Raw genomic sequence first — 25,127 nt, 5'->3', positions numbered from 1 at the left:
GGTCTCAGGGACAGGCAGGCAAACAGAAGAGGAAGATCGCTTCCTTTTACCACTATTGCATTTTTTATACCAGGTATCTAAATAACAGGACCCTGCAATTGGGCAGGCAGCTTTGTATGTATGTGTGTAACCATATACACGGCTCTGGACATGTACTATTGCTGAGATGATGTGGCACTATCTTAAAAGTACCATGAAGATTTTGCACAGAATGATACATAAATGTGTCTGTCTTTCATACATATGTAACCTCTTCTTTGTAAACTATATTTCTGAATCCATTTTTTCAATATTTGTGTCATGTTTTTAAATTAAAACCCACTTGAAATCATCCAAATATGCTAATTTTTGACAAGTGAAAAATGTCCATAATTACTTTAAAAATACTAATTTCCAACTTTGAAATATGAATAAAACCATCAGAGAAAACATGAAGATAGCTGACTTGCCTGGCAAAAATTTTGAAAAGAGAACAACTTTTATACAGAGAAATTATCGTAGCCAGTTCCTGGAGCCTTCTACACCCACGAAAACTCTTAGCATCAAGAGTTCAAAGTCCTGCTGGAAGTTATCCTGGCATTGCATAATGGAATGAGAGAGCACAGTGGCTCAGCAATTTGACACTAATTTCTGAAGAAAAATGTTGATAAAATATGTTGTTCATGCCTTTATAAAGGTCTCGTGGCATAACTAAAATTCTCTAAGGAAGGTATATTAAGAATTTAACTGTCTGTCATCCCAGGGCCCTCCATAAATAAATGAATTTCACCCTAAATACAGGTTTGGTTTGATGAAGACCTTTTACACAGGAACCAGCAGAGGTAAAAAGCTGTGTTGGTCAGTGTAGAACAAGGAGAGAGGCTCTGGAAAGCTTTCACACCACTACTCAGGAGAAGAGTTAAGGGAGGGAACCTTTAACCCTAGGAGAGGTGAAGGACTGAACAGTCATAGTTCCAGATTAGCTTCTAAACTCACTTATTACAGATGTAACCCTTGCACCAGTTCCCAGCTTGTTTCTGTCTGTGCTGGAGGAATTAATTTGAATAAATAATGAAAAGAAGAAGCCTTATTACCCAGGTGACGAAGCAGTGGCCCACATCCTCAGGCAGTTGTTCGTATTTCTCTAGTTCTTTTAGAAAAATGCTGAAAAAAAGAAGATACCAATGCAATTAGTTACAGTCAAATACCCAGGGGAAGCAGAATGACCAATGAGTTAATCAGTCCTAATGATCAACACTTGTATCTTGATTATGAGGCTAATCAAGTGTCCTACCAATGGAAAAGGTTCTCTTTGCCAAGGTATGCTTTGGGTTTTGAGTACAGTCATGCCTGACTCCACTAGAAAGGAAAAGGTAGCAATCCCTAGTAGGTGGTCAGCGTATTCAGGACTGCAAAGTAATATTCAAGAACCAGAGTGTGAATCTGCAAAAAGATGTTGTGCAGTGGTTCAGAGGAAGAGCAAAAAGAGAAGCCCAAAGCTGTCAGATTTCCATCACCAAACTCAGCACACTGGGCAAAGGACAACAATTTAAACAAGCTTGACACTTCATAGGTAAGTAGTAAACACCCCAAATTTTTGTAATCAACTCTCTCCCAACACCATGTTCCATGAGCGACATCTGTTTGTAGATGGAGCCCTGTGCAATGCCTGGGTGGAAAGAGGAACGTGAAACAGGAGTTGCAGAAGGAGAAGCAACTGACTGTGTTGTTTCCCAAGCCCTGAATCAGGCTGGGGGGTGCCTTAACATCACCAGCCAAAGCACAGGACTGTGGAGAATGTGATGGGGGACACAATTTATTTTAGCATTGCTAGAAATTTTAGAGGGAAAAGGATTACACATAAGCAGCAGGCTAGAGGAGGATGGGACAGGGAAAGAAGTGACAGCAGCAAGGGAGCTATGGGGCATGACTGAGGGCTAAAGGGGTGGTAGCTGGGAGCAAGGGAAAGTAAAAAAGGAAAGTAATAATAGATGGCATCAGACAGGGTCACTAAAAAGAAAGTACAGCACCACAAAAAGAGGGGAAGTAGAAAAGTATCCTGGTTTCAGCCGGGATAGTGTTAATTTTCTTCCTAGGAGCTGGTACAGTGCAGTCTTTTGGATTTAGTATGAGAACAATGCTGGTGACACACTGATGGTTTGGCCATTGCGAAGTCGTGCTTACCCCAAGTCAAGGGCTTTTCAGCTTCCTGTGCTCTGTCTGCCAGCGAGGAGGGGCACAAGGAGCCAGGAGGGAGCAGAGCCAGGACAGCTGCCCCGAACCAGCCAGAGGGATATTCCATACCACAGGATTTATGCCCAGTATGTACACTGGGGAGGGCTGGCTGGGAGGGGCCAATGGTTGCTCAGGGACTGGCTGGGCATCGGTGAGCAGGTGGAGCAATTGTATTGGGCATCACTTGTTTTTCTTGGTTTTATTCCTCTCTCTCTTTTCCCTTTTCATTACAATTATTATTATAATATTTTACTTTATTTTAATTATTAAACTGTTCTTCTCTCAACCCATGGGTTTTACCTTTTTCTGATTCACCTGGTGGGGTGAGTAATGAGCAAGCAGCTGTGTGGTACTTAGTTGCTGGCTGGGGCCAACCCATCACAGAAGGCAGTTGGGTGCTCCTAGCAGAGTTTTAAATGAGATGCTAATATTTACCTGTATGATGGGGCAATTATTCTGGGCTGGCACTTGATTCATCTATTACTTAAAGGCCTTTTTAACGTAATACATAGCTTGAATCTACGAACCTGATACGCTTTCAAGCTGCTTGCACAAAAGCATGCATATGGCAGCCTCTGCTGGACCATACTTATGTCTGTATGATGGCACATCTATCTGGCTGAAGCACTGAAAGTCTCCCAGAACTTCAATAGGGAAGGGTTTTCTGATTTGTTTGTCAAACTGATTTGGTTTTGATGCGTAACTTGAAGAAAGACTTTGAAATTCAGACTGAACTTGTGGGATTCAGCATCCCTAAACATTGTTTGTAACTACCATTCCATTCACATTATAGCAGAGAAATCTGATCTGATACACAGTCTTATCTTGGTAAAATTGAGTACTGTTAGTCACAAATTAAATACAGTCTCCAAGAAGTAGCAGGAAAGCTACTTACTAACCCATCTTATGTCAGCCACTCCCTTTTTCCCCCCTCCTGTTTTCCAAGATATCATATTTTTGACAGGCAAGCTTCCAGACTAGATCTAGTGCTGTGAGATGGAAAGCATGTATAGGACTACAAAGCATTGGTATAATATCACTTCAACATTGTTAATCAGCTGAAGGCAAAGTTTAAACTAAGACAAAATTCATTTTTGTAAAGAAAACAAAACAAGAAATAAAACATTATCTTGCAAATCCGGATCAACTTATTTCTAGTCCTGTGTGCATTGTACTGTAGGCGTTCACTGCAGATGTATAGGTATACACATGCCTTTGGTTTACTTAGTCAGTAAACATTAACAGAACTGTTAGGAAAACCTACTTGTTATGAAAGTCATATATCTCCTGAATATTGCCAAAGATGATGTGTTCCTTATTAAGGATCCCAGCGGGTATTTCTTCCACTCCACTTGTCATTTCCCAAAGGTAAGTCTGGAAGACACCAGCAATTCTTAGTTTTCTGAATAAATGCAGTGAAAAAGAATAGATCTCCCTGCTTTATTGCCAAAGGCACAGGCTGACAAGGGAACTATGTACTTAAAGATTAAACAAACAAGCTAAAAAAAAAAAAATATTAAAAGAAAGTTTCAACATCACAGAAAGCTCTCCAGAGAAATTAAAAGTGCTGACACTTAGAAGTTGTCTGAGGAAAAAGCAGAAACACAACAACAACACCTGTCTTTGCTGTCCAACTGATGGTGTCCAAAAACAGCAGGCAGAAACACTTGAAAGATAAGCTGGATTTGCCACTTCAGTAGCATTAGATACATAACAATCTCTTTCAAACTGCAGGACTGTGAAAGCTGACAGGTTTTACTGGAATACACTCTGCTTTTTGCCTTGAATATCACAGTTCCCTTCTACATGCTGCTGTAGAGCTAGGCAAGGTATTTGACTGTAAACCCAACTCTTTCTAGAGCATGAGAAAGGGATAGATTTGAATTTTTAGGAAAATGTTTCATGATTTAAAAAAAAAACCCTAGAAACCAACAAATTTCAAGTCTACGTGCAAATATCTTGTTCTTTACTGAGTCCCAGGACATTGCTCTCTCTCTGCAGGGGGGAGCGCAGCTTTGTAAATAAAGGCACACTGTGGTGTCTCCAGAGGTGCATTTACAGCCAAGTGTGGGGAGCACAGGACATGGTTCTGCCAGTGGGAGACAAGGTCCCTCTGCTGCCCACTCAACTCTCACCATCAGCAGGACATAGCTCTGTGGTTAAGGCACCAGTGGTGGTACCCTCACACATTCTTGTCAAGCTCAGCCTTTGCGGTACAGTGAACATCACCACCTCAAAGGATATCAGGTCCTTCCTAAAAATACTGGAGACTTCCCGGGCCGTAACTTACCTCTAAGCATTCATGCAAATCCCTGACATAAGCTTTTTCTGTCTGAAGCAGCTCAGCCATAATGAATCTGGAAAAAACAGGATTTCAGGTGTTTTGGACATTATAGGCATTTGTACAATGAACAAAAACCAAAACATCCTTCTGTTGTCTTAATCAATCAGTGTACTTCCACTCCAAACCTTCAGCTGCCTTACCTCGCACCTTTCAGCTCCATGAACAAAATACCAACCTAGCTTCTTGTAGGGGTATTTTCTAAATAACTTTTCTGCATAAAATTCCATTAAGTTGTATTTCTGCAACCCTGACTTGTGATTTACTATCTACATGACCATCTTTGACAGTTAATGGTTCTCAGATTTTTTTTTTCCCCAGGAGTAAGAACTTGAGATTCACAACAACACTTGCACCTTCACTAGCAGTCAGTGGCAAGTCACCCTGAAACTTGACCTTCAGTGGCAATATAGATGGATTTGGGAGACACCACTACTCTGAAGAGGCTTCAACTGCTGGAAGCCCAACAAGCACGTTTGTAGTGCCTGAGGCTGGGCATCTCAACGTTGAAATGCCCAATGTTTTGATAATGTGCCATAAGCAGACCAAGTGAAACCACTGTTCTCCTGAAGTAGAAACAGTTTCTTTTCATGTTTATGCACTGTAGCGATAATTTCAGAGAGCTGGGAAGGATTGTACATACAAATGCTTTCCGGAATATTCTCATACAAAAATTAAGACAAAATACTGTGAAATTAGACTGGTTTTAGATTTAAGTGCAATAAACACTCTCCAAATATTTCTTCTAGTATGAAATACTTCCAGTTCTTTCAGTTGTACACCCACTGAAATCTGAACCTAACTTCAAGTGAACTCGTGTGTCACTGAAACCTAGTTAACTCCTCTGGATGTCATTGGAGTTCAGATAATTCATAGACATATAAAGATGCTTTTCATGTTTTCCTGTTCATTTTACTTTTCACATACACACCCCTGAACGTCTCCATGACATCAGGGTCTAATCAAAGTGCTTGACTCACTCCTTTCCCTTTCCAAAAGTAATTTCTGATTAAAACCAAAAGAAATTAAACCTGTATAGTCTGAAATTCTCTAGCCCACAAGTCACAACTGCCCCACATCTGTAGGCTTATCTCAATAGCTCTGCAGCTGAAAGGAGTTATAGGACTGTCAGTCCATTCTAGTCACGCAAATATCATAGAATCACTCTTAGATAATGTGTCATGGCAGACTGTGAGTGTTTGGGGACATACTCTTTTTTTCTGGCTGACTTTCTTTTTTCTTCATTGACTTCATGGTTTGCATCTCGTAGCTTTACCTCCCGGTCTGAAAGACTTGCTGGAATAATATCTAGTTCTAGGTCCTTGTTATCCTAGAAAAAATAACAGTACAGATTTTAAATTCATTGTAATCCTACTGTTGTCCAAAATGCAACATGTTTATGAGATTAAATGGGTAAGAAGGGACAAAAGTAAGATAAAGATGTCAGAAAGAAGAAAATTCAAAGTGATTTAGAAGAACTACAGTGAGAAGGGAGAAGGTAAGAAGGTAAGAGAAATCTTAAAAAAACACCACCTGTGAGAATCGTTATAGGTGTCACTGTTACTCCTGTTCAGGAATAGGTATTGATGACAAATGTCTAAATTTTACCTTACTCCTTCATGTCTAAATTAGTTGCCTAGTGTGGGACTTCAAAAACAGTTGGATGAAGTGGAGCGCTATGCAGAGACAAGCCCAACTTCCAATGGCTGGCTGCCATGGAAATACCTTTCCAGACCACGGTTAGTAACTTAGTGCAAACCAGAGACCCTACAAGGGACAGTATAATTAAGGTATCCTGAGGGTGCAAGTGAGGGAATTTATTCCTCTTTCTTTGACACTTAATGTTGAAGGATGGTTGACTGAAAGGTTTTTAAGTGTTTCTGCTTCTGGCACTCCCCATTTATACTGCGGCCAGGGAGCAGAAGGTTCTAATTTTTGTTTCTCGTGTTGCTCTATTTCACCTAAAAGAGATCAGAGATGAGGTTGGGGATCAATTTTTTGGTTAGTTAAGGCTGAGAGAATGGAAAGTTACAGTCCAAGCCCAAGTCTGATTCAAAATAATGGTGTGGGAGCAGAATTTATGGTTTATGCTAAAATTAACACAGACTGTTATTCAACTAATGTGTTTTCCCCTTCCTTCCTAGTAGCTGTATGGTCTCCTGGAGAATGGTGCAAACATTTGTTTAGAAAGTCTTTCTGATCTTCACCTGTCTCCTCCTCATACCACTGATCTACCACAAAAACACCTTTTTCTCTTCAGAAACAGTTCTGAGCTTGTCTAGGTAGGTTGACTAGGTCTTAAGTGTTTCTTACAGACACGATAACCTGCAGCATTTATACCATAGCCTTCACCTCCCCCTGTGACTTTCAGCTTTGGTATAAAATCCCAGCAGGACATGGACTTACAGTACCTCTGTATTGATTCCAAGGGCTTTTTCCAGAGAGTAGCGGTATTTCCCCATCCTGAGAGAGAAGTCACGGTAGCGTTTGTCGACGGTGGTGACCCATTTCCTAATTTCAGTGGCGTGTATATGTCCTTTTTCTACAAAGCTATCAGCCAGCTGGATGAGGAGCTTCACTTTCTCCTTTGTTTGCTGCCCAAAATATGGTCCTTGGTTATGTTGCATTATTACTATTTCCTTTGCTTTTAATTCACACAGCAGTAAGAAGCAGCTTGCTATTTTTTTATACATCATTAAAGACTGTCTGTACTTAATCTTACACAAAATAAGATGCTTTCAACTTTTCCCAGTAAAACATGAAAGGAATGACATTTTTATAAGGAGATTATGAAGCTGCAGTAGATAGAAGTTGAGTTTTTGAAACCACACATGCACAAACACATAAGGAAAACGTTGAAACTTAGACATGCCTCCTTCCTATAACCAAAAACTTATTTTTTGTGAGCCTTGGAGTAGAAGATAGCATTTAAAAAATCACACCTCGTAAAATACGCAAGTTACTTGAATCTATACTGAGGTGGTTCTGCAGACCCGAGCAGGCAGGTCATTAATACACCACATACCATTCCAGGAAGTGAGTTTGAGTCACTACTACTCTGTTTCAGAAACAAGCAGAATTTAAATCCAAATTCCTGTTCTACAATAAACTCCTCCATCAGTATTTTAGTTCCACTTAGAGTACTACAAACTAAAAGAAGCCTGAACTCCAAAACATACACTGAGCCACCAAACCTTCCACAGGTCTTTTCTAAACCACCTGGGCTCTGATTGCCCCTTAGTCATTATGTTTTTCTGTGTTGAGGAACTTTGTGCAAATCTGGCACAAAGGAGCTAGTTATAAATTAGCTTAGATTCCAAATCTATCCCAGGAACTGAAGGTGTCTGGACCTTATGTTTGAGCCAACTCAAATACAGAATGATTATAAAAACTGAGATATCAACTGTACAGACTGCACTCCATCTGTAATGCACATATTAATCCTCAAAAGCAAAAGGAGAATCAGTCGTATCCTCGGAGGTATTGGCAAGTTGTTTTTCAGAGATGGAGGAAACTTTCCATGCTGACTGAAGCAAGACATGTTGGCAGGTACTTGACATTATCAGCAATCGGGCCACAAATGGACAAATGTGTGTCGGACCAGAAAACATCTAGCAGATTTCAAATACAATACTAAATTCAAGAAATTTCACCAGCAAAATAAACAGCTGAATCATAGATCATCTTAACAAATTAATTGAATACTTAAGCAAGGCTAGGTGTGATGAAGGAAAAATCTGACTAGCTGTTATATTTAAAGGGTGTTTCATTCCCAAAAGCCACTGCTGATTCTGCTTTGCAAACAATTGGTTTGGCCAGAAAGTTATTGGGATCAGGAAGACTTTCAGTTACAGCTTAATTTGAGAATAACATCAGTCTGGGAGTGACATGCATTTACCAAATTGCATGTGGCAGTGAAAATACTCTAGGGCAGCAGTAGAAAAGTGATTTACTAGAGCTCTGGGGAGCAAGACTAGATGTGTCAGTGTAAGGACCAGCCAGTTATGGTCAATAAGGAACAAGGTATAAAACTCAGTCCTAGGCTAAGTCAAGAGTAGAAATAGTTTGGAAACTTCAGAATGCATCAGGATTTTTCTGATCAAAATTAAATTATAAACTGGAACATGATTTCAGGTAGACTGATAATGGGTGGAGGCCAGAAGTACTGTTAAAGGCACGTTGTACAGGTTCTGTCTGATTAAATTAACTTCTACCCACTGCTACTTATCTCCCATTTTCACAAACATGCAAGCTAAGCAAAAAGGAAGGAGACAAGAACACCACAAAGCCTGTGAATCAAACCCATGGAAGCACGGACAGCCTAATGAGGAATTTAAGGATTACAGAAGATCAATTTCAGTACACAGTGAAATGAAGCTACATAACACCAAAGCCATGGTCTTGTTGCAGTCCGATTTTGCAATTTAGATCCTTATCAGTGACTGTTAATACCCCCGTGGATTCACTGTCTGTAAATCACCTATGGTTTGAATTAATTTGTCTGAAGCAGATCCAATCACCATTCCTCTGTAAACCCCACCAGTTTTCTCGGAATTGCTCCATATAAATGAATAGATTCTTGGTAAAGCAGTTTTGTATTCAAAAATGTTCACTCTGGAGTTAAAACCCCCATTTATTTGAAGTATTTTGTTGGGATCAGCAGATTGTTTCTAAGGAGATAAATGATCAACCGTGATCAACCAAATTAATTTGGAATTAATTAAAGAAATTGTAGTTGCAGTAACTGAACAGACAGGGAATCCAAGACGACCTTGGATATGTTCAAAACAATTAGTTACTCTATACCTTTCTTGTATGATTGTTTGAGGATGGAATTAGGCTACGTCTCATTAGGCTGCTGTGAACTCTGCATGCAAGTGGTCGTTCCCTTCCTTCTGATCAGAACAAAAAAGCTGCATAACCAGTACAGACCAAGGGGGAGAAAACCTCCTTTTTGTGTCTATGTTTTGCTAAAAATGTAAGATTACAGTTCTCAAAACACATTGATCTTCTGGGCCAAGAACGTCAGGAGGAAAATACAAAATCAAGAGAATATTATTACAGAGATCTGAGGCATTGAAACAGGATCATAAACATAGACTAATGCAGATGCCATAATTACATTAAAGTCACTGTTTACCTTGGCAGGCACTCTGAATTCCCCATATTCCTTCAGGAGTTCCTGAGTTTCTTCTGCTGATTCCCCTGTGGAGTTGTGAGTAGAGAGGTAATATTCGCCTGTTTCTTGGATCCAGTCTAAGGCCTGTGAATGTCAAAAACAACCAAAGGAAAACCAAAACAAACAATCTTTGTATTTCAAGAACTAATTCTCTGACAAAAAAAAATAATATCTGCCAAATAACATATTAAATCCATTGGGTCTTAATACTGTGTATACCAAGACACTTTCTAGGAACACATAAAAAGATTACAGTAATCTAAGCAGGTGGGAGAGAATACAAAAGACGCTGTATGTTTCCTAGGAGAAAAAGGAATGCAGGGAATTCTACCTGTACAAGGATAAATCTGCACACAGTGAAAGCAGTTGTCTCATTCAGAAATAGTTCAATAAAACAGTTTGCTCTTATACTTTTTTTCAAACAAAGGAACAAATCCAGAAATTAATCTGACCTGGCAAATATACTGAGGTTCATTGTTGGATTTTGGAATTTTCTTCAATTGTTTTAAAAATCTACATTTGCCATGTTTTCAAAAGTTACAGTTTTTAAATACCGGTTGAGATTACAACAGGAACCCCACACAGAGGCAATACACAGATACAGGAAATATTTACACACTGCCAAGACAGAAAGACAAAGTGGGGGTTTTACGTTACCTGCTTGGCACTGCGCTCAAAGACAACATATTGTTGGCACTGATCTAATCTCCGCTTCTTCAGGGTCCAGAAGTGAAGGACCCGGTTCTCCCTCTGCAGCAGCTCACTCAGAATGGCTGTAGGGCAAAGGAAAACATCTGCATGATTAGCGATTCTGTGAGTGTATACAGAAATAAGCCATAAAAAACTGAACGTGCTCACTCTGCCTGGACAGCATTCCCAGGAGCAGAGCCTCTGAGACTGTAGTTCCTAAAAACAAGCACTGATTCAAAGGGGCTGCCTTAAGAAAAAACACACACAGACACACACACAAATATAAATAAATAAATAAATCAATAACCCTTAAAAAAAAAAAGTGCAGTTGCAGGTTTGTCTGGTAAAGGAGAAGATGCTAGAACAGAGTTTGGGATTTAACATGATTTCTAGTCCTTTTGTTCTCTTGTGTTGCTTATTTCAGAGGTCTAGTACTGGCTGACATAGAAGTTGCCCTTTTACTGCCTTGCTGGTTGCTCTGGCCACAGGCTACGCAGCCCTTGGCACCAAAGCCTACTGTCCCATGTAGAGCTCTGGTCACGATTGAATTTTATTCAGACCTGAGCCCCCAGTCTGACATACTTGGTAAGGGTTCTCATACAGCTGTGCTGCCTGGCAGCCCTCTGTGTGCTCCCCATGCAGTGACTGCAGCAATGGTTTTGGGTTGAGGCCTGGTATTGGTCCTCCAAACTGTTTTCTGTGTGACAGGGGCGTGACAGACACCCAGATTCAGTAAGAAACTGGCAGGAGACCTGCTACTCCTTGGAGTCTAGGACATACATGTTCTCCTTCAAAACCCAAGCGCTCAGTCAGACTATAACAACTTGATGAAAGGGTGTGAATTAACTCTTTAAAAAATACCATGGGTTTAACTGAAAAGATTATATGCAGAGAGCATAGAGAGGGTACAAGAGATTCACACTATATCACTAACAACAACCTAGTTAAACCTGAGTTTTTCTATTTAAACCTAGCTAAGTCCCGTGCAACTGGCAGCAGCATCACCCATCCCAGCCATGCCTGGACATGGAGCTCAGCAGGTAAGGCATGGCAGCCCTCCTGTCCTCGCCTCAGAGCACATCATCCACCAAGAGAGGGCTTAGGCACTCACAACCTGGCAGCAGCTCCACTCTTTTATACTAAAACATTGAGTCTGGCTTCTCAGCCACCTACGGTCACTTAGGATCCTTTACAGCACCTGTTAATAACCCCTCTCACCCTAAGCCCTTTCTGATAGGGCTGATATTTATTGCTTATGTATCAACACTGGGGCAGTAAACAGTTTTGGATGTATCCCTCCCCATTTACAAGTGTGACACTGATTATGGCCAAAGAATTTGTAATACTTAATTGCAAAACCTACTCTAGTCCTTTCTGAGGGCAACGGGAACTTTGAATGACAAAGGGAACTTGAAGCTTGTCATGGGTGCTCTAGATCAGGTGCCTGCATAAACAGTTTATGCCAAATATAACTAATTTTGTTCTGCATTAATGACTTTGCTTTGGAAGCACAATAAGTATCCTACTAAATGGTTCTTTTATTCTGAACTAAAGCACCCACTTCAAAGATTTTCTGTGAAAAGACTCACCACGTGTAAGAATTACACATTTGGCTTTGAAAAAGACTAATACACAAATTGTTTTTTATATAAGTGAGTCATTTCAAACAAGCTCAGTGAGGAACAATCACAAGCTTATATCAGGTGCATATTTAAGGGCTTGTTGAGTCAGGGTTTAATTAATTTTCCCATGATTTTCAACTGTAGGGAACAAAAGTCCACAACAAGAAGAAGCATTTGACACAGTAGAGGGGGAAAGCTGAACAAAGTCATGTTAGCATTGAAGAACTGGTATTGAAAGAAAGGAAGGAAAATAATCCCTTCAGTAGCACCCCTTTAATCTTCTGTGTATAATCAAAGTTCCCATTCCTCCCACATATATAATGACTGCACTGCTTTTAACCTGTGCCTTTCTGCAGCTTGTAAGAAAGCCAATAATAATAACAAAAATAGTTTGTTTTTGCAGGATCTCTTTGCTCATTCTTATCAGTACCTTGCAGCACTGCCAGGCACAGATTAACAACTGTTTAATTAAGCAGAGGACTGAAAACATTTTAAACGTCTCAGATGTATCATCTGATTGTAAGCAATGCTCTTCTGACCAAACGAAGGTAACTGCAGGCAGGTACTTTTGCTGGTGATTATTTGATGCAGTCAGACATCAAAGAGGATTCCAGGGACAAAAAAATAGCAGATCCATCCTAGGGATGAACAAGTCTGGGGTTCATTGTTTTCCAGTGCTCAGCAGCAACAGGATGCATCTAGACCTTGTATTCGATATGTGCTTATGTATTCATTTTTAGGTATAAAGGCAAAAGAGTGTCTGATCATCTCAGCTGACAACCTACATAATGGCACAATGCCATGGACTCTCCTGACAAGAGAAGCCAGAAAAAGTCCATGTTTCAAACCCCTTTTCTTTTTTCCCTCCACTACCACTTGCAACAGCAGAGTTCTGTATAAGAACTGATGCCCTGCAGAAGGGGCATCACTTTCTGAGAGGCCTCGCTACCACTGCGAAAGGTGTCAGGCCTATGTATGATTTTAGTGACAGAGAGAGATGACAAAACTTAAGGTGCCTTCTTAGCATGTTCACGAACTTTAGGATGACCACACAGCAGAGAGGGAAGCAAACAAAACCTTCAATGCTGTCATTGCACCAGTGCACCAACCTTTCACTTGCTGCTCGGGCCCCCTTGTATGGCTTGCTACTCCAGGCATGCTGACATTGTTCCTGTGGATGTACTTGAGGAACACTTCAGCATTCCTTCGTGCCAGTGTACAGGCCTAAGAAAAAAAGTCCCCACCAAAAAGAATCAGTAAAGATGAGCAAAGAAAGCAAAGGGGACCCAAGGGAGTTCTCTACTTATTTTGCAGGGAGAAGTTTTCTTTCATCTCGGAACATGATAGCTTCAGCTAAGAGTCAATAAACTCAGCTAATAAACTAACAGCCTCATAAATATATTAAAACATGAGTAATTTTGAATATAGTGGCTGATTTTATATATTAAGGCAAAATAACGGCAATAATAAAACAACTGGTTGTAAAGAGCTAGTACATCACACATTCTCAATTTAACCCATCTCTCAGGAAAAGTACTCATTGTTTCAAAAAACGTACAATCTAGAGGCATAATTTCTTAAGCCTTGCCTGCAAGCATAGTTTCATTTTGTATATCAGTTTTAGTGGAAGGTGGAAGGATGGCTGTCATTTGACTTGTCAGCTGGTTAGCTTCACAGTTCTTACAAAGCAGCACCTGGAAGGCAGGAGAAAATCTCTGTCTCCATCCTGGTGCTGCCCTGCAGAGACACAATTGCTTCAATTGTTAGTAGTTCTTCAGTTACTGGCCTTGAGGACAGAATTTGAAATGCTGGATGGTTTATATAAGCCAACATCAAAATGCCGTATGATACCTATCATTTATAATGCTTATCATATGCAATTTTGAGAATTTGAACTTTGAACCAGCACAACAACTCACATCCTTCAAGTGCAATGCCAATACCACCTAATTAGTCCTGATGACATCTCTGAGGTATGCATTGATGATAATGCTTATTACCCCTACTATAACAGTGTAAAACTGGCGTAGGGTTTATACAGGCAGTCAGTAGTTGAACTGAAATTACACCTCAGCGCCTCATCTCAAACTCATCAACACTGCTCTAAATTGACTACTTAGTGGGGAGTTTTCCTGACTTATAAGAGAACTAAAATGAGACCTTGAGAAAAGCCTCCTTCTGTTCCAGATGTTTGCTGATCAGAGGGATGACGTGGTCTATCTCAGCTGCTGGTCCAAGTTTATCTCGACCTCCACACCAGTCCTCATCCCGTCTGTATTCTTGCTCCAAACTCTCTAATACGCTGCACACCTGAAACATGCCCACAGCACAATTCAGTTAGCTACAGTCATAATAAGGAGGAACATATTTAGGAAAAGTATGACCAATGACATTTCAAATCTAAATGTTTTGGACTATGGGCCATGGCATAGGAATAACTGGGTATGAAACAAGCCCTGGACAGAATGATCTAGCAGTTCTTCTTACCCATAGGCATCTCCACTGCGTGGGATGCCATTCATCTGGTTTAAGGGTGATAAATCCTTCTTTTCCAATGGATAAGGTGGCGGGGGGTGGGGGTGGGAGCTAAAAAAGTTGAATCAAGGCAGGGGTCAGTCTGGCCCCAGTCGATCATTCAGGAAACAATCCCTATTCTGGAAGGGTGCTTTAGGTGTGTTTAAATCTCCCTGAAGTCAAGGGACTTAGCACATACTTAAAGAAAAAACACATGCTTAAATCCTTCCCTGAAACAAAGTCTGAAGCTGGAACTAATTCTCTTCAGCTGCATGTTAGCTGTTCCCCATATAGCTTTTGTAAAGACTGGTGGCAACCAGCAGACATTAAATCAGTGTCACAACCTAGGTGGATGCAGGTGTTCCAATGTACAGGGCTTACACACATATCTTCTATCTTGATAGAACAGCGGGAATGACATAAATAAACCAACACAGTCTGAAAATTGTGTATGCAGTGGCCTCAGACAAGGCTGAGTCTTTTGTACTGCAGATCCTGAGAATACTCTCAGTGGCCTGTGCAGACACTTAAAAAATCGCAAAAGTTTTCCAGAACATTTGGAATTTCCTCCTTCTCTCCCAGAGGGCTCTTCCTACCCACTCCACTGCTGAGATTACTCAAGATGCAGTTATTGCTAGGGGTCCAGCTAACCACGTTCACCCTTTTCTCACTCACTCTTGCAACTTCTGTATGAATACAGTTATAATTCAGAGGACCCCACATGATTAAGTGGATAGTGTGGAAGAGACTCCAGCATCACCCACCAATCCTCCCCACTATTGCAGGCCATTTTCATATAACTCCATCCATGAATACATCAAAGTCCATTTTAAAATGGGTGAGCCTAGGGAAACCGATCAACTTATCCTGCTGCCAGGCTGTTCAAGGACCTTAAGCATCTGACAATCTGAAATCATCTTCTTGCTTGGAGGCAAACCAGCATTCACTCTCAAGCATTTATTGGAAAGCAAGTGCCCCACGCATTATTAGGCACATGAAAGCATTTCCATTTTACTTCTTGAAAACTTCAGGACTCTATTGGGTTTGGTGACTTAAAAAATGAAAGCAGAAAGACTGCCTGGGATCCACATCTTTCCAGAAAGGATGGTCCCTGTACATGCAAATATCATCTTTCTGTTAAGGTGATGAGAGAAATTAATACCAAGTGGGCTGTCAATGAAGTCAGAGAGAAACTGGGCTATTTGGAAGCCAGGGTTCCAGCAGTTATATCAAGAACATAGTGTGCTTGGGGTAGACAGGCATGAAAAATTTTGGCTGGTTGTAACAGTCTCTCCACCCTTTTAGCTGCTTTTTCGAGATACTCGGATTATTCAGGATCCAGTAAATTACTCAATCCACTGTCATCCAGTCAGGGAGCAGACCATTAAGGATCGTAGATCAGTCGTGTGGCCCAAGAGGAGATGACAGACTACTTGCTGCAGTGAGTTCATGAGAATTCAAACACTGAATGATCTTTACCCTAAACATTTGCTGAATAGACACAACTAATGAATGAACTGGTGGACACTACAGTATGCTTGTCTATGACTTGGAAACAGGAAGAGACTGAACTGACAAATTACTGGCTATGCATATTTTGGCCAGCACATTTGACCGTCTAAAGCACTAATGAATCCCTTAATGGTTTTCATTTCTCACAATCCTCCACCAGCAGTAATTCATTTCAATCTTGAGTGCATCAGGGACTGTAAATCTGTTTGAAACACCTCACAGTGAAAGACATTCATTATAAGGAATGAATTAATCTTAAACAATCTTAAAAATGCATTAAACAAATGACACTTAAAAGTGGCCCAAGGATCATCTACAGCCTCAATGTTAAGGAAAAAATAACCTCTTTCCCCAGCGATACATTTAGTTGTGCTAAAAACCTTCCCATGTCTGGTTTTCTAGTTGAGGAACTAACTGTGTGATAATAATAATAACAGAAAATTTAATGGAAATCACTGATGTCTTTTGTTAAAACCACAGGTTCCTGCAATGTCCGTGTTAACATGAACTGCCTGGCTGCAGTAAATTACATCAGGCAAGGCTATTTGAGTATCCACACGATGACACTAATTCTCACTGACTACAGTATAAATGACACCTGCTTGTGCAAGGGATGAATAATTGCACCATATCAGCAGCCAACTGCAATGTGTTTTGCAATTCATGGACACCTGGGATGAAGTAAAGTTTTGTCAACATATAATGGTTGCTGCTGTAATTATCTGTGTTGCGTATGGGTTTAGGAGAAATTGCTTCATACCTTGGCACCTTTTTTGGCATAGTGGTATTTAACTTTTAGCGAAAACACTGGCTAGTACTGCTCACAAAGTAATTAACTGCAAGCAGTTCTCAAGGAAAGGCAGATTTCTATTCCTCAAAATTAACTCTGATATCATGAGAACTTGAAACAAAAATGGTGGGATTTCAGAAATTCTTCCTGTTGGACAGGGGACAATTGAAACAACCAAACTTCAAGAATTACATTGCTTCATTGAAAACTTTTAAGGTGAAAGTTACTGCGAACTGCTGCCTTTTTTTGTTTGGTTGGTTTTGGGGTTTTTTGTTACAATACTTGTCAAGGAAACAACTTTGACTACGTCAAACTTTGGTTTCCATGTGTGGCTTAGCATTGCTATGCCAATGGAGCAAATGTCTTTTCACTTAATTTTGCCAGTGCTGTGAGATCCCTTGCTGGCAGAAGACCCTCCGCACTCAGGGTCAGAGGAGAAAGCCCATACCTGCCAGCACTGTTACATCATGGAGTGCACTCACATTAGTGTTTGCCAGCTGGGAGTCACGTGAGGGCTCAACACTGGCCCTGTTCAGGTGACAGAAAGGTTTATATGCACCTAATGCATGGATGAAGACTTGAAAACATATGTAAAAAGACAAAGGGCAGCTTTTAAGGGCAAGCAGGGCTGACTGAAGCCACACACTTTCTACTTTTGGGATTACTCAAGGAAAAGGGAGAAGAATGAGCATGGCTCCTTAGTGGTATTAGCAGAGCAGGCATTTGGAACAGTTCAACACTCTGCGCTGATCTTGGTGAGTAGCAAGTTCTTCACACTCTACACTGGGAGCTAAATCCCAGGCAGCAGTCATACACTATGGCACAGATATGATACTGTTCAGCTCACCTGCTCAGAAGTTTTGTAGAAGGCCACTGAGGCATTGACAAGTTTGAGCCTGTCCTCCATCTTCAGCATCAGCTGCTGCCAGTGCAGGGCCACCTTTTCAGCACACTCTCGGATAGCATCAGCATCATAATGCCCAGCCTGTAGCAACACTTCAGCTTTCTGCTGGACCTGTAGGGCACTCTGGTGTGTCTTCTGTAAGGAAGTGGCATGAAAGAGGGACTGTGTATGAGGGGAGGAAAGAGAGGTTGTATAGATGTGCCAGATGTATGGTAGAAAGGTGAAGCGAGGTGTGAGCATGAAGATGCAAGAGAGTGAAACATTTTCAGAGCGTTATCTTCAGTTAACAGTTACTTTCTGCAAAGCATTTTAGTTTAAATTATTCACACACATTTGCAACATTATTAAAGCTTGAGAAAAGTAAGCGCTGGCTAAGATGGGTTAGCTCACTGGTCAGCTACTGCCGCTTGGGCAACAGCCCTGGGTGGGATTGCCAGTGGATCCATTTTGACAACCCATATGTGGGCAGCTGTTGTGCTGAGCTCCCAGCCAGCCTGTACTCAGCGCTGACTGCATGCCACACAACCTGCAGATACAAAACTAAACACCAGAGTTGGCAAACTTTAGGGTCTTTAGGGCCTGATCACCCTAATTTGACTCTTGCCAGGCAGTATGCTGGCATCAGCAGCTGTACTCATGTGTGTAATTTTCCTGTCTGCAGTATACAAAACATCAACCCCAGAAGATATGAAGACGCCTTACTAAATGGAATGAACTATATCACAAATATCAATCCCTACAAGACATATTTCTGAAAGTCAGTTCAATCACATTGGAGATACACTGTGCTACCTTAAAGGGCAGAGCTGGGGGCAGTCAAGCCATTTTCTCCACCATTCTCCTATTTAGTCAGTAGCCACTTTACAAGCAGGACTGAATTATCTGCCTTATTCCCCAGCCTACACCAGCTTCTCTCAGAGTAACCAAGTGGTAGTTACACCTTCCTCTGTGGGTTCCTGAGAGGAAAATAGCCCCCAGCCCTTCACAGCCTCCTGAGTAACTGTATTCAGGCACGGTTTAGTCCAATATTTGATTTTAATCTTCTGAACAGAAGCCCTGAAATCTCCCAAAGACTCCTCTGTTCTGCATCCCATTTGTAACTGCTGCTGACAAATTCTCATGTGATACTTTTATGATCTAATCCTTGAACCTGGAAAGAAGCTTGAAATCGTCTGGTAACACACTGATGAATAATGCAATATAGAGAAAGCTATTAGCAAAAAAAAAGGATTAATACTTGGCAGAAACGTTTAGGAAGATGTTCAAGAACAACTGGTTAAATTTAATATCCAGCTGCTTTACTGATGTTAGAATTGTAACACTTGTTTTAAATAGACTTTGAAGGATTTCAACTGAAAAATCAATTCCACATCTAGAATGCCTTTAGAGGACAGTCTGCCCTGTGTGCTTTGTTGATCTCTTCTCCATATTGAGCTTTAAGCACTTAAAATATTTAACCTAGCATCTTCTTCCTTTGAAAACTTATTTTCCTCTTACTGTGGTGCAACCTTCTCCCTCTGTGATATGCATTTACCACCAAATACAAGTGTATTCTTCCCCAGTGTTCTTCCCCAAAAAACAACTTCCCCAATGGCAGCAATAACACAGTCAGCGGGTGTCTTGTTCCCCACTGCTGTCTGGTGACGGCTGCCAAGATGTGGTCAGCCCAGCTTGGTACCAGCCAGCTCATACAGAATTGATAGAAAACTTCTACCTTCTCCCTTCGGAGCTGCAACAGCTGCTCCTTCCTTAGTGTGAGTGGAGCTGGATCCAAACAGGTAATTACCTGAGATTTAAACTCTATACTTACTAGCAACACTGTGATGTATATTGACTTATTTAAAGTTTACCAGAAGACATAAAGATAGTTTCCCCTCACTAAATCAGGCATCTCTTCAAACCTACATTATGGAAATCTTATTTTCATAGTTTAAAGTCTGGTTTAGTTTTGGTTATTTTTAAGTATGTATGAACCCCAGAAAGAGATTTACCAACTTGTTCTTTGCTCTGTAGGAAGCTAACAATTAGCATAATCTGGGAAGCAGGTTATACACCTTGTTAAGCAGGAATAGGAAAAAGTAACGGACCCCCTTTCTAGCAATGGACTGAACACACCCTGTGAGCGCAGGGTTTGTTCACAATGACAAAGATATATAAAGTACTGAGCCTGTAAGTCCCATAGTGCCCTACTCAGGGGTGTCCATAGCACTCCACTACCTTCTCATTCAAAGGAAAGCAGCTCAGAGGAGATGCTATTACTCCTGCCATGTCCCAGACCTGTGAGTGAGGCAAATGAGTTGGCTCACAATTAGTTTTCAAGGACCAGGTCAAAGATGTGTTACTCCAGGTCAAGTAGGAGCAAAAGCTCAGTTTAACAGGCAAGTCTTAAAATTCACCCCTCTTGCCTCTTCTTCAAAGGCAATTGAGAATGTGACTTTGAATGACTGTCTCTTCTGCTGTTCACAAAAGGAGAATTGAATGAAACAAAGATTTTACATGAAAGCATTATCCTGTAACAAAGATATTCATAAATGAATGCTCTGAAATAATCTGCAAATCATGGGCATGGGAGGAAACTGACTTCACAAACTTTTCCCATTTTCAGATCACTTTGTGAATTTTGATCTTATTTTTTTACCAAATAATTTATCAGGAGATGTGTGTCATTTTCATGAATGGAAAGGCTGATATCTGACAGCAGAAGAATTAGCCACAAACGATAAATAATTCATCTCACTATTAACCTCTGGCTGCATTACGAGTTTAATGATAAGGCTATTTTCTAAAGCTTTTATTCCTTCCCTTCCTTCAAGCAAGCCACGACTGATGCCCAAGAGATAACCTTTTGTACGCTGTTCGCCTGGAAAGGAGAAACAAAGTTAACTTATTGGTGTTACCTCTATGGCTAGCTGAAACTGCTCATGCTCTCGCTGGAGCTGCTCAGCTTCAGAAAGGGAGCTTGCATTGACGAGGCTTGCATTCAGCATTGATTCACCATTCCTGATCCAGCCAAGGACCTGTAAAGAAATGATGTGTTTATGGAAAGGTTGTTTCAGTGCAAAGGTTTATGTAGTCGCCAACCAGTAAATGCTTCAGCCTGGCTAACAAAACGGCACTTTACCCAGTGTGGTCTCAGGCTGAATCAGTGAGCAGAAAGGAATCCTAGGACAATGCCTTAATGACATAAATTTTTAGAGGGCAAAGATCTTATTGAAGAAGTTACTGCTTGGAGAATCCCAAATATTTACATGGATATTCATATAGCAAACAGCTTTAATTTCCAAGGTTTGATCACAAAAATAAATGTTCCCCTATGCAAATACTCCAGGGCAAAACCACTGAGCATAAAGAGGGAGATTTGAAATTAAACATAAAGATGTCTCTCTTTTTCAAATTTCCAAGTGGGATCATGGACCTTACAACTCCTTTCTGCCTGTGTTTTTCACACAAAAGTCAGAGTTTAGGAGTGAGGAGGGAAAAGACACAACTGGTTTCATGTGACATGGAGTTAAGATGCAGTTGGAGTTTCCACCTGCATGCAGAGCTAGGAAGAAAACCCAGGTCTTGCATTTTATATTTAGTCAAGACGCTTTATTTCAGGGATATTCATATTATTTGTAGACATGCAATCCATGCTGTAATGACTGCAGAATCAAACCCTAAATACACATAATTAACCTATCAGGCTCGTACATATTCATCTAAGCAGCAACATTTTCTGCTATTTTAATACACGTGTTTGGAAAATCAGCACCCAGAACACACGTGCAAGTTCTTTGCTGTGTTGCCTCAAAGCCTATTTTCTACCTGTGTAGGTGTCAAATTATTCCAGAAAGCCAGAAAGTTGCTGAATTCAATTCACAGATGCACAGGAAATCTTAACTGCCCAACCACTGCCCTAAATTTAGCTTGTGATTTACAAAGCTCCAAAACTGACTTTGCTGCAATATTCTACATAGTAATTTCCCTTTTGTGCCATCATTTTCACCAAGTGATCCATTAAATTGCCTGAAACATATAGGGATTTTCTGTTGTTTTGGTTTTTATCCCTACATCATGTATCACCCTAGTTACAGCCATTCAGTTCCCTGTAGGGTAGGAAAATGAATTTTTCTTAGGAGAAAGAAAGAGGAGTCATCCACACATGTAGCTGACCCTAATTTGTAGAAAATTACATTCTGCTCAGTACAACAGTGTGGAAGATTTCATTTGTCAGCTTTCTTTCTTTCATCAGCAGGTGTTATTGTTCCTGTGGGAAATGCAACAAAGATTTAAAGGAAAAGAAATCAGGTTATCATATGGCAATTTTTTTTGGCTGGCATTTTCTATAATCCATCAGACAAGAAACCTATATTATTACTGACCACACGGTACCAAAAGCTGAAGTTAACCAAAGGACCGCGGTATCTGGGAAAGACTTGAAGTGAGGACATCATAAAGCAAGATATGCTTTTATGTTTTATATACCACGATAGCTATCCTGGCTTGGGCCATTTATAGCGTAGAAAATACTGAGTATGTATGCTCAAAATGTAGCAGCTTTTCTTCTTTTTTTTTTTTTTTTTTTTTTTTCCTCTTTAAACAATACAATCAGGGCATGACAGGGTCCTCTAGAACTACTTTCATTTGAGCTGAAATTTTCAAAACCTGCCACAAAGGTTTTGACACATTTCATACAAATATCTGAGTCTCTAAATAATAAAAAGAATCAGTGGAAACCTCAGTCTTAAAACCAGGCAACTTGATTAGTGAAAAGCTAATAGGCAACACAGTTGAGTAAGGAGGAAGAGGTACCACACAACTGAAATCAGCCAGGTTTCCTCTAGTGTTAATTATATGTGTGCGTTCCTCTCTACGACTGTCTTCTTGACACAAAAACATTCAGGCTAAAGCAGTTCAGGTCAGGCTTTGATGGACTACGTCTTGTCAGTAATGCCTGCAGCACTCTTCTTGACCAAGGCTGCTGCCATCCCTGAGTTGTGCCCCTCCCTCCGTCCCCCGGAGCGTGGGTTTAGACCCTCACTGTGAGGCTCCGACACTCCCCCTTCCAGGCCCAGTGAGCACCCAAGCACAAGCAAATGTTGCTTGGAAGAACTTCAATGATGACCCCATTCTACTGCCGGAAGTCAACACTTAAATGTCAGGGTCTCATCTGGGATTGCATCAGCTTTTTCCACAGTAATGTTCTTTTAGGTTTTTTTCTCCCTTTCTTCTTTTGTGTTTGTGTTGTTTACAGTAAGAAAATATTTCCATGGCATATCCAAAGCTTCTTAAGTCTAAGTGCAAAAACCAGTCATCTGCAGAGCCTTTCATTGTATTACTACTTTGGAAGTAGACTATGAAATGGTTGTAAGAGAGCATTTACACATTTCTATCTGGTGTACAAGATGTGCTCACAAACTGACTCCTATTTATATGGTGCTTAATACCTTTTTATTAAAGTATGTACAGAAGCTGCTAATACAGCACCAAGACACTTCTCTGATCATTTCCTATATTAATGGATTCACCATTATCTGGCAATGTACAGACAAGCCAACAGCAAAAGATGGCTTTAAACAGACATTTCCTACAAATTACAGATGTTATCAACTTTGTAGAAGCTGTGATTAAACAATTCTGGAGCTAAAAAAAATCTCCAAAGACTCTTTTAAAAAGTCGAACTATTTTATTTATTTTTTTTTATAACAGAGGAGCAGAAACACACTGACAGCATGTTAGAGAAAAGCCACTTGCCACTGGAGAACAATTTCACTGCAAGGCATGAGTTGTCTAACGTGGCAACCACCACAGTTCTGAAACAACTCACACTTTTGACTCCAATTTGCTTTAAACAGGCTACGGTTCTGTATATGGCTCCTATGTAATTAAATAATAGTACCAAATTCTTCTAAAATTCACACCCTGAAACTTTGTCTGAAACTTTTCACTGAGCACAGAATCAGATGTTACAGGAAAAATTAAAAAAATGAAGCACCCCTTGTGCAGCCTTTCTTAAGAAAGGAGAGCTCTATGTCACATGGTGTTTGTGTCTGCTGGTGTAGTTTGGTCAGAATACCTTCCCTGATGTTTCTAAAAAAGACTTAAGGCCTTGCTAATGATACCCATCAAGTTATGTCGGAAACAATTTTTAAGTTTAAAAGGCAAAAACAATGCAAGTGAATCTTTCACATCCCTGGACCCTTTGCAGCTTCTTTGAGAGGGTCTTACTGCCACAACCACCAGCAAGGGCACTTTCTGGCAAATTTAGGTTTCCAGGCTTCCTGTGACATTAGATGGGGAAAAAACCAAAAGTATTCAGTGTCTCTCAAGTGACTATTCCCAGCATCCTTTGGGCAAATTCACCTGAAAGCAAATCTAATGCCAAATGGCAAAAGTGGATGGACAACAAGCACACAAAAAGGAAACACTTTAAACCAACCTAGAAAGTAAGTGTAATGGGACACTGTGAGAATATCTGGGAGTAAATTAGGTCAAGTTGAACACTTACCACAAAGAGAAATAAAACATACAAGGATAAAATAAGGGGATAGGGAAGCCAAACAGCTGCAAGTACAGCATTTAGAGACTTTGTTTTTTTAAATTGTCTCCACAACTCTATTCTGTTATTACCTTCATGTAAGCAATCCAAGCTCTGTAGTTTCTGACAGAAATGACTGTGATCCAAATGAGAGGAAATCAGTCTTGGGCAGGAGCTTTCTTAATAAAAAAAGTTTGTGAATCATTGATCTATACTATTTCCCCTCTAAAGCAGTCCACAGAACATCTCATCTGGAATTGTTCCACTTGAATGGCCCTAGACTTCGACCCATTGTCTTGGCATTTGAACCTTTGGTGCATATGATATAAAGCAGAAATCCCTGGTAAATGAGACTTAAATAGATAGAGACAGCTAAAAGACTTTGTATTTCCATGAGCCACTATATCAAAATGCAACCACATGTACACGTAGCAGCCTTGACCAATTTTATGAAGTCAGCAGAACTTAACCACAGCTACAGTAGGTGTCTTGTGGCAACCACACCTCAACTGATTCACAAGAGTGAAAGCAATTTCATAATGAGATCATCCGTCATCTCAGATGCACTAAAATGAAAGTGAAGGAAATCTGGCCCAGACTGGTGATGAACTACAAGCCAAAATCAATATATTTCCCAATTTCACTAAATGGTTGGGAATATGACTCATCTACAGGAAACCAAATAGATAGGGCACAGATATATTTTAACTTGCCTCTTTCTAAGGGAAACTGTAGCTATGGTAATTTATAGGTTAATAAGCAAGGGAGCCCCTACCATTCAGCTGAACAAATAAAATGTTTCTTCACTACTGGTTTGCTGAGAGGTCACATAGTAATGAAG

At 40.4% G+C, this 25,127-nt stretch overlaps 1 protein-coding gene across 8 annotated transcripts in view; it reads right to left on the bottom strand.

The window, feature by feature from the left end:
- Positions 1–25,127, bottom strand: part of KALRN (kalirin RhoGEF kinase) — a 528,324-nt gene that overhangs the window by 155,172 nt on the left and 348,025 nt on the right. For 7 of the 8 annotated variants that reach the window (XR_008733430.1, XR_008733429.1, XM_055717657.1 and 4 more), the window contains exons 16-26: positions 20,664–20,783; positions 17,710–17,928; positions 14,207–14,356; positions 13,156–13,270; positions 10,392–10,507; positions 9,696–9,818; positions 6,967–7,149; positions 5,767–5,885; positions 4,505–4,571; positions 3,479–3,588; positions 1,074–1,143 (exon numbers count right to left, since the gene is read on the bottom strand). Coding sequence is in view for 6 of the 8 variants with exons in the window: in XM_055717657.1 (XP_055573632.1) it covers positions 1,074–1,143; positions 3,479–3,588; positions 4,505–4,571; positions 5,767–5,885; positions 6,967–7,149; positions 9,696–9,818; positions 10,392–10,507; positions 13,156–13,270; positions 14,207–14,356; positions 17,710–17,928; positions 20,664–20,783 (1,392 nt within the window). In the remaining 2 variants the exon portion in view is untranslated. The remainder of the gene's footprint in view (positions 1–1,073; positions 1,144–3,478; positions 3,589–4,504; positions 4,572–5,766; positions 5,886–6,966; positions 7,150–9,695; positions 9,819–10,391; positions 10,508–13,155; positions 13,271–14,206; positions 14,357–17,709; positions 17,929–20,663; positions 20,784–25,127) is intronic. The other variant, XM_055717653.1, reaches the window with a different exon arrangement.

Source organism: Falco cherrug, chromosome 8 (assembly GCF_023634085.1).
Source record: "Falco cherrug isolate bFalChe1 chromosome 8, bFalChe1.pri, whole genome shotgun sequence".
Lineage (NCBI taxonomy): Eukaryota > Metazoa > Chordata > Aves > Falconiformes > Falconidae > Falco > Falco cherrug.
Note: the sequence above shows the minus strand (reverse complement) of the source record. Positions and strands in the feature narration are given on the sequence as shown.